At 40.3% G+C, this 9,668-nt stretch overlaps 1 protein-coding gene across 4 annotated transcripts; it reads left to right on the forward strand.

The window, feature by feature from the left end:
- Positions 1 to 678: 678 nt before the first annotated feature.
- Positions 679 to 8,347, forward strand: RB195_016047 (uncharacterized protein; the record flags this gene model as incomplete). 4 transcript variants are annotated; one of them, XM_064207028.1, is made up of 10 exons in its annotated part: positions 679 to 908; positions 4,847 to 4,915; positions 6,164 to 6,258; positions 7,118 to 7,156; positions 7,216 to 7,248; positions 7,312 to 7,362; positions 7,435 to 7,503; positions 7,565 to 7,618; positions 7,679 to 7,732; positions 8,337 to 8,347. In XM_064207028.1, 10 exons carry the CDS (start codon positions 679 to 681, stop codon positions 8,345 to 8,347), a joined length of 705 nt encoding a protein of 234 aa, XP_064062907.1. The 4 variants fall into 4 exon arrangements, with proteins under 4 accessions (XP_064062907.1, XP_064062908.1, XP_064062909.1 ...); XM_064207027.1 differs by having other exon boundaries at positions 7,450 to 7,503; XM_064207029.1 differs by lacking the exon at positions 7,216 to 7,248.
- Positions 8,348 to 9,668: the final 1,321 nt, after the last annotated feature.

The raw sequence follows: 9,668 nt of genomic DNA on the forward strand, positions 1-9,668 counted from the left end.
CAGTCCAGCGGTAATTTCCAATTAAGGCCTCGTTCTAATCGCTAAAATAACCTCTTTATAACACTTTTATACGGAAAACAGTGCTCTGAAAACAATCCCAGAAGAATCTGCTTACGAAATGCTCTTCTCAGTGATTTTTTTCAGGTTTTGCAAAAATCTAGATTCCGGCAGGGATCGAACTCTAATCCGCTCAGTTCCATTGTCGATGAGTAAAATCGTTTGTTAATAATTGGAAAAGTGTAAAAATTGTTTGAAAGGTGTTCTCCTTCTTTTCCAGCTGTTTTTTCGTTTTGCAAAAATAGTGGCTCCGGCGGGGATCGAACTTTCGACCATCTCTTCATCAGTGCCAAACACTACAATAGTGTTACCGAATACACATTTAGAGCTCACTTATCTTTTTAAATTGTATGTCTACATACATACTGACTTCTAATTCTTGCAGTAACGTCTACTTCGTGCTAATCCGAGCAAATATATCTGGAGGATATTTTGGTGGATAGCCAATGTGGAATGGGTCGCGGCCTACCGGTAGCATCATTTGGCAATCTGACTGCCTTCTAGTTAGTCTTCCTTTATTATCTTGAGTCCTCCTTTATTATATTGGCACTTCTTTAAATCTTCTCGCCTAATTATAATCATTTATTGGATCTATTTATACACTAATTCCAGTATTTACAGATGTACCAAGATATTGTCAGCCTTTCTCCTGAAGAGGCTTACAAGCGTCTTAGAGAAGGTAATTCCGGACCGAAGCCTTCAGCCGAGTGGCTGGCAAAGAAGAAAGCGTTGAGAAAAGCGTGGCTCACTTCTCAGCCTGAGACTACGACGACAACAGCTACACCGACTGACCACTCGCTATCTTCGCTGTACTCGGAATTTTTGCTTTGGCCACGATCATGGCGCTACTGGTAAGAGTTTTTTTTTGCAAACATTTTTTTCCAGTCTATCTGTGATTTTTTTGGAATTCGTTTCAAAATGTTTTCTGCTATTATCATTATTTCTGCTCAGACTTGGGTCGTAAAACGAAGCGCTGTGAAACGGCAAAGGAACCGGGAACGCGAACTTCTGGAACACCAAGAGCTACTCGAGCAAGCTCTCCGCTCGAGGACTTTGCTGCTCGAAATAGAAGATTAAAATCATTTATTAAATTTTTTTGCATGGGTAAAACTCAATAAACATCTTCTTCTGTTGTCTTCTCACTGCACTGTTCCACATCTTCATGCGTGCTACCTGGAACACACATTATTTTAGAAATTCTACAGAAAATCAAACCCAATATTCTAACCGTGTCTAGATCAGTCCATCGAGTTGTTAAATGCTTTTCTACCTCGATTATTATTGTTGATCTTCTTCCACCTGCCACACGTCACGCGGCATCTGAAACATACAATTAACATTAACATATACTTTCTAGTTATTTGTTCTATTAATATCGCTGCATTACAATATATATTTTGTTTTACTTTTAGCATTACTATTTTTAAAATAATCTATTATACTATTAATTTATTAATAAAAATTTAGATTCATCAATTAATTAAATTATTGTAATTTATGTATTATTTAATTTATTTATTAGGCGTTTATTTGTCTTTTAATTCCTTTTATACTATTTATTTTTATTATTATTTATTTTTTATTATTCATTTATTTTATTATTTATTATTTATTTATTTCACCCAACTTTTGATTGCTGTGTAGGCAGCTATACTGGTAAGAACGAGATGAGGGGGGTCGTTTTTGGGAGGGTCGGCGGAGGGGGGGTCGTTTTTAGGAGGGATTTTTCTCAACTATACGCTTGACCCTGAATATGTGTGAAGTTGTTTCAAATGAGAGTGATTGTGTGTCAACAAAGAACAATATTGGATATATTAACACAGAGAATGTTTGACTATAGAAAAGTGCAGTAGATGTTAAAAATGTTGAAATGGCTCGCTTTTTTTTCTGGAAGCTCTTTCATAATATGTGTATGGGGTCAGTGTAGTGCAGTGGGTTAGAGGTCAGTTAGGGGTAGCCGCACAGTCGATGGTTCGAAACCGCCCCGTGCAAATGCCGAAAATTGGTGCATAGGGTGGTAAACCGCGTGTGGCAAAATCAGTACGAGGTTCCGTTCTGACCGATGACGATCTATCGATGGTTCAAAGCTCGCTGGTGCCAACCACGCCTTTCATCGCAGGTTGATTAATGCGCCAGTGATTTTATACTTTACGCGGGTTTATCCTTTTAATGTGCGCTTAACAAAAAGATATAATAGAGCATCGCTTTTGACACACGATAATTTCGTTACTGCTGCATTAAAGATATTGGAAAAGATTGAAATTTTAACAAGGGAAAAGTCGCTAAAATTGCAGAAATCTTTGCATACTAGCTCGATGGGCAGCGATCCTAAGAATAAAACTATTCGAAAGTCAATAATCGTGTTCAAAAACGGCCAAGGACTATGTTCATGGAAGTGAGAACGAGGCGAATCTTACGGGATTAAATCAATTTGTTTGAAGGCTGGCGCTACCGTGAATACATGAGAAATATTCTTTTTCTACTTATTCTTTATGTTTTTCTGTGGACGACGTCTTCAACAACACGATTATTATCTACTACCTTTAGAATTCGTCTTTGTATCAAAAACTGCATTTGGTTGGGTATCTCCTGAGTAATAGATAAAAATATAACAAAAATTCCCTGGAACAACATTGATATGTGGCGGCCGTGCTTCCGTTGACGACTGCGAACCCTGGGTACATCCGTAGGAGGAGAAATCCCAGCGGATGCTTTGTAGTTGTTCGGACAAACATAAGTACTGGCGCCTACTTTCTATACTTTGTGGGAAGAAATGAACAATTGTGAAACAATCGTTGGAGGTAGTCAGGAGTTATCCTCATATCAAGACCTATGCGGGTTTTGATCTACGGGGCGGGCCGTGAGGACCCTACATAAAACCCTTGTGACTCATACATAGTTGTGGTACGTGGTGGTCGTGGTGTGTTGCGGTACCACGTCTAGCTAATGAGGTAAGCACTAGCTAATGTGTTGCTGTGTGAGTTTGCCTACCTAGTTTGGATGCTTTCTGCAGGGTGATGAGGCGCTTAAGAGGATAAATCACTAATGACTTTGAATTTCCCAGGCTCTGACGAAGGCGATAACGCCGAAACGTCAGCTTTTGTTCATTAAAGACGATAAATACCAATCTTGGCTACAGCTCAAGAAAATCAATTAAAAACTACGTTTCAACATTCCGAGATTCAAAGACAGTCGAACATGGGCAATACTCAGTAATCAGGAGCATTGTAACCAAGAACTGCTGTGTCACGTGCTCCACTTTCGACAATAACTTTCTGCACTAATTCTATCCTTATGTTTTCGTCTCTAGTACAGTTCTACTAGATACTGATAAACGTGAAATGGACTGCATTATATGCCCTTTTAATTTATGTTTTGAATTAATCCACAAAGAAATACAGAGCGTTCGAAGCCCAGGCAAGAATGTAATGCGTTTAAACTTTCCACAAAAGAGTTTTGGACGTGAACAATCTTTGTTGCTATGCAATTTATTTCACTGACAGTTTAAAACAGTGTATTATAAGGTGCACATTAATTCTTTTGTTCTTCTTGCACAATGGTAACTGTACTACAAATAAACAACACTCGGACTCGTTTTCAAGGACAACTCGTGATTTGGCCATTTACATGGTTTATCAGTGGGAACTTCAAAGTTCGATCAATTGAATTTGATTGAGTAATACAGATCAAATAATCTCATTAAAGGATTCATTCATTGTTTTTAAGAGTACCGCATCATGGTATACTTATTAGGTCATTTAAACGGACATATAGTAAAGCTCAACGTGGATGAGGAAAAGTGCTAGGAACTCGTTCTGATTGCTTAGCTTTGCGCACTTTATCCTACCTTGAGAGAAATTATCTCTGTGTTTGTCATTGCTTCTAAATGATTTGCAGTCAGCGTTTGTTCGGAAGCTGCCAGAATCCGTGGGATTCTCAGATGCCATTCATCACGTACGTAGGCGCTGACATTTACAGTGTTCATTGGTCGAACTTGATGTATGTAGAGGTCTAAGACATGCTGTGTTCAGGAACTATGATCAGAAGTTCGTGACGTTGTGTGGAACGACGTACATATAAGTTCGCTATCACCTTAGCGCTCGTGTATAACTGAATTGTTTCTTCTACAATCGTCCATGTCCTTGAATTCCTTCATTGGTGAAAAATAGTGGACAGTTCTCTGATAGTTTACAGAATGTTTGTGTCATCTTTTCACTTTCCTCGATTTGGTTTTCTCCTATGTTTGGGTTCTTCTCCACTGAAATTGTTCACTTTGGTGAGAGCAAGAAAAGATGAGGAAGTATGAAGCAGTGCTTTTCAAGCCGTCGTTCGGTGGAACATTTTTGGTTACGACTATGTCTCGGACGTGGCGGATACATTCTTGAAGCTAGTTATTGCACTTATTGCCGGGAAAGTCACCTAGGAAACTCGAAGTTTCAAGCGATATCTATCCATCGCTTAAAGTTGCATATTTAAATGAATAATTTCTCTTAGTTTCTTCTACTTAATCGTCAGTCTCATATCGTCGTCTGACGCGGTCGCCAGCATATTCTCCGAGTCATCCTTGAACATAGTTCTGCCCTTCCCGATGTATAGCAAGAGCTCGCAGAGATTCCGTCTATTCGTCACTGTTCCATAGGACGCGAGACTCGAACAGCTTTTCGTCACCACCTGACCCAGAAACCCTAAAGTCTAGATTGTCCCACGATTCAGTGTAACAAGGCGGAGAGTTGTTACCAAAGATTTCCTTCTCTGTTTAGGTACTTGACCTATTTGGGTTCGGCTTTAGCGGTGTGCATATTCAGGCTCTTGGAATAGATCCAAAGCGCTTCCAGAGCCTTTCGCGTGGCAATACTAGGTTCGTGCGCCAGTGTCGTGATTTTATCTTCAAAATTAACTTCGTTATGGCGTGCCCTATGACCACCTAGTGTCCACCTCCTAATGTGAAGTCGCGGAATTTTTCTCCCCGTCCAGGTGTTCTTTGACTCGAACTCATAGGGGTCTAACAGTTCCTCTAATGTATTTATTACCGCAATGGATACAGGAAATCAGAAATATTGGGAATGAATGAATAGTTTCTTTTACTTAATCGGCAGTCTCCTATTGTCGTCTGACGCGGTCGTCAGCATGTTCTCCGAGTCATCCTTGAAAATAGCTCTGCCCAACATTCTCGACCGATAGCAGGAACTCGGAGAGAATCCATTCCTTTGTCGCAGTTGTTCTATAGGTTGTGAGGCTCACCGTTGAGTTCGGTATCGCCTTAGCGCTCGTGTATAACTGAATGGTTTTCTCCACAATCGTCTATATCCTTGACTTCTTTCATTCGTGAAAAATATGGAAAGTCACTTGAACTGCCTTTGGTACAACGTAGCAAAGCGGAGAGTTGTTGCCAAAGGGCCCTCTAGCTATTTGATCTATTTGGGTTGGGCTTTGGCGGTGTGCTGGACTACAGCATCTCCTTGTAATATCTAAGTAACTTCAACCCTACAACTGTAAGTAAGTGTGTGCAGTACACGTGCTCAGAGCGTATACTCAAATACTTGATTGCATCAAATACAAGCCAGGCCATCGTGAGCAGGTAGCAATTAGACAGTTGGGATCGCAAGTGATAGTAATGCACGGGCCCTAGCGTTTTGCATAGGACGACAGTACAATGTTCTGTTGTAATAATACTCTATTTGGCCTGTTGTATTTATATTAATTTACCAGATGAAAATTGCGGTTAAATTAATTAAATAAAAAGTCGGTAAATCTGTGGATCTTTTGAAAATATCCGAAGATAGTTCTTTTTCTACGACTCCACTGAGAAGGAAATCCAAAAGGAGAGAATAAGATTCTTCTTTAAGTTTGATGCAAGACCACTTTTTTCCGGTCATGTGTGGTCATGGTCAATCATTTGTCCTAACTTTCGAAATTTCACTTATTTCTCTTATTCGTTCAACGATCTCTTGGTGAGTTGGTAATTGTGGATGTCAAAACAATGCACTTCTCAACTATTTCCACTATGCCCTCGTACCGACAGTAATACAAATAAATCATGATCTGTATTTGTCATAACAACCACTTTTTCTGATTTTTCTTCTTATTATTCTTCTCATTTGTTCAGTAGAATCGAGAAGAAGGAGATGTACTTGCTGCTTCTGATTTTTATCCTTATCAACTTCATCGATTCAGCTCCTCAGTGGCCTGGAGGCAGTCAAGGTACAAGGATTTAAGTAATTTTATTGGTCTTGCGACGTTACAAATCTGAGGGAAAGAGTTAGATTTGTTCCTCAAAGAGGTTTTCCAATATTCACTATTTGTTGAATTAAAGGCATCATCTCACGAATCTGAGGTGGTACGGATTTCAGGTGGAGTATGTTAAACGGGATAGTAGATTATGGAGAGGGGGGTGATTCCGTCCATTTATTTCTAATTGCAGTAAAAAATGGTACGGAAGCGTGCACAAGGATGGCGCGCTCCAATCGAACTCGTTGTAGAAAATAAGCACTGACTGCTCGAAGCCGTATCTTCAGGGGTGTTTTTTTACGGCAATTAGGAAGAAATGGACGGAATCACCCCTCTTTCCATAATCTACGATCCCGTATACGAATACTTCACCTGAAATCCGTACCACCTCAGATTCGTGGTGTGATGCCTTTAATTCATGTACTGGGGCAATGGAGCGACAACGAAGTCACAGAAATTTCTGAATTTTGCATTCATCGACTTTCTTTTGTCCGTGTAACGACAACTGCAGCGCTTGCAAATTAATTTTGAGCTTCGCTGACGATAATGCAGGTGCACACATCCCTGATTCCAAAGCACACACCTTGTTTCGTACATGATGATGCTGTACTCTTTATACAATCTTTATCTGACATTTGGAGTTGCTTACGCTGTAGCTCTCATGCGCATATGTAGATATTTCCATGTTTTGCTTTAAAATTGCTTGTGCTACACATTTGCAACTGAAAGATTCCTTCCTGTATTTATTAAAGCACAGAGGAATATATAAGAAAATCTTTTATGCAAGGTTACGCAGATTTAAGTCAGATTGGCAAAACTTCTGATTTTTAAGGTGGCCTTGGTAGCAGACCAGGAGGAGGTGGTTTTCCAGGTAAGCTTTATTTTTGGAGAATTGGTGAAGTTGCAATATTAAAAAAAGGTAATTTAAAGGTGGAGGCAGCTGGGGCGGCCAAGGAGGACCAGGTTTTTAATCATTGTTACCATTAAAGAAAGAAGTAATAACAAATGCATGGGTGTTCTGTTAAGGGCCCCAGATACCGGGTGGTCAAGGAGGATGGGGAGGTGCACAAAGGCCAGGTTAGTTGCGCGCTTGAACGAATTAATATAAATGCAAGACCTGAAGAAGACAAAAAGGTTTTTAATTTGTAGGCGGGTCTTTCCCAGGACAAGGAGGACAAGGAGGACAAGGAGGATGGGGTGGGCAAGGAGGAAGGCCAGGTTACTTCTCCGCTTGAAGAAATTATTGGTACTGTGATATCTTGAAAAAGACTTTTTTAAGGCATGGGTGGATGGGGTGGACAAGGAGGAATGTCAGGTGCAGGAGGAAGACCAGGTTAATCCCCCGCTGGAACAAATCATTGAGACTGTAACATCTTAACTCCAATTTTTTAAGGCATGGGTGGATGGGGTGGACAAGGAGGAATGACAGGTGGAGGAGGAAGACCAGGTTAGTTCTTCGCTTGAACACACTGGTCTGGGACTGCAGTATTCAAAGAAAAAAACCGTTTTTAAAGGCAGCATGACACGTATCTAACGTGGTAAGGAAATCCGCGCGAAGACATGGGGTTGTAGATTGCAGGATCAGGGTGATTCCGCTCATCTCTGATCGTCGTAAGAAACCGTAGGTGTGAGTACCAATTTGGCACGCACGTAAGCAAGCTTCTATATCCTTGCGTTCCGATCCTCTTAGCAGCCTTTTCATTAGTTTTACTCGGATATGGTGGTGAGAAGACATCACTAATCATCAACCGATTGCACTTGGTTGTGGCGTTGCAACTGAAGTCGTCTTGAAAAAACATTGTCTTCCACGCTGTTTGTTACGACGATCAGGGGAGAAGGAACCACCATTGATCCTAGAATCTACAAGCCCAACACTAGATTATCCCTCGGATTCCTGAAGCACGCCAAATTCGTGGTATCCTGCCTTTAAGGCGGAGGCAACTGGGGTGGACAAGGAGAGAGAAGACCAGGAGGTAGGCGTTTTTCTCTCTAAGAATAAGTTCTATGTGAGTTTACGGTGTTGAAACTACGGTAATATTTACAATTTTTAGGATGGGGTTAACGTAAGAAGTCAACAGGAACTGACTGCTTCTGATCATCATTGTAGAAGTTTGAGCTACGTATGTCCACTTATGTCAACAAATCTTCTGAAAGTCACTTTATCCAATAAAAACTTCTATCGCTCTATCCTAACTTCTATTGTTTTCTTTTATCACAGATTTTTCTGGTTGCTGTAGTTCTGGATTAATCATAAGGAACTTATTGGGTACTGGGGTGATTCTGAATGAACTAACTACACGGAGAAGAGTAAATGTTTGGATTACGAGCTGTTTTTCACAAAAACCATATAGGGACATACATAGTTGGCGGCGGATATGTCCAGCCAGATGACTGCAACGCGCCTTCGATTAGGGCGCGATAGAGGAGGGCTGCGTCAAGCGGAGATTAACCGCGCGATGCTTCACATGTGTAACGCTCACTCGTACAAGCACAATCGATTATCATTTTTGGAATCAGTTAAAGCTTTTTAACTATCATCTCCATATCTCGACCCAGTAGTTACAAAGCGATAGGTTGATAATTAGGATTATTTTGTTCGGCTAATCGACGATCTGTCTGTATTATCCTTCTATTTCATGCGATTTTCTCTGCAACGCGGACAAAATACAGTTTGCTGTGATACTGTAATTGTCGGGGAAGTATTAACATCTTTATCTAAAGTTAACAGTAGTACTGTTGACTTTACCAATATCCTCATTCAATAAAATAGCGGTTTAAGATTTCAACACTCAAAGATCTATTTCAAAGAAGTTGAAAATAAAGTAAATCTTGAGCACGGTAAAAAAAGTTCTATTGTTCCCGAAAAGTGTAACAGCCTAACCTAACCTTCAAAATAGAAGTTAATTGAACTTGGCAGTAATCATCCAAAGAAAACACACAAGAACTTTACCTTGGAAACTAATAGAAAAACTTTAGAAAATGATATGATCTGCATCAGAAAACTGGACTCGAGTGAAAACTTTACTGTCACATCAATCTATTCGGTGGGAGATTGATGACCAGAAACCGTGTTCAATTGATATGGAACGAAGCTACGTGAGTAGTCACAAAGTAGAGAGTCATACAATGTATGATGGAACTTTACTGATACGACTTCGTTCCGAATGAGGAACGTACCAGCGAGTTACAGGAATTAGAAGGACCTGGTTGAGATTAGTAGGATATACAGTATTAGTGTATTAAAGGCGTATGAACCCTACCATCCTTAAAGGCATCACAACACGAATCTGAAGTGGTGCCGATTTCAAGTGAAGTATTCGTACACGGGACTGTAGATTATGGAGAGGGGATGATTCCGTCCATCTCTTCCTAATTGTCGTAGA

The sequence above is a fragment of the Necator americanus genome, chromosome V, assembly GCF_031761385.1.
Source record: "Necator americanus strain Aroian chromosome V, whole genome shotgun sequence".
Classification (NCBI taxonomy): domain Eukaryota; kingdom Metazoa; phylum Nematoda; class Chromadorea; order Rhabditida; family Ancylostomatidae; genus Necator; species Necator americanus.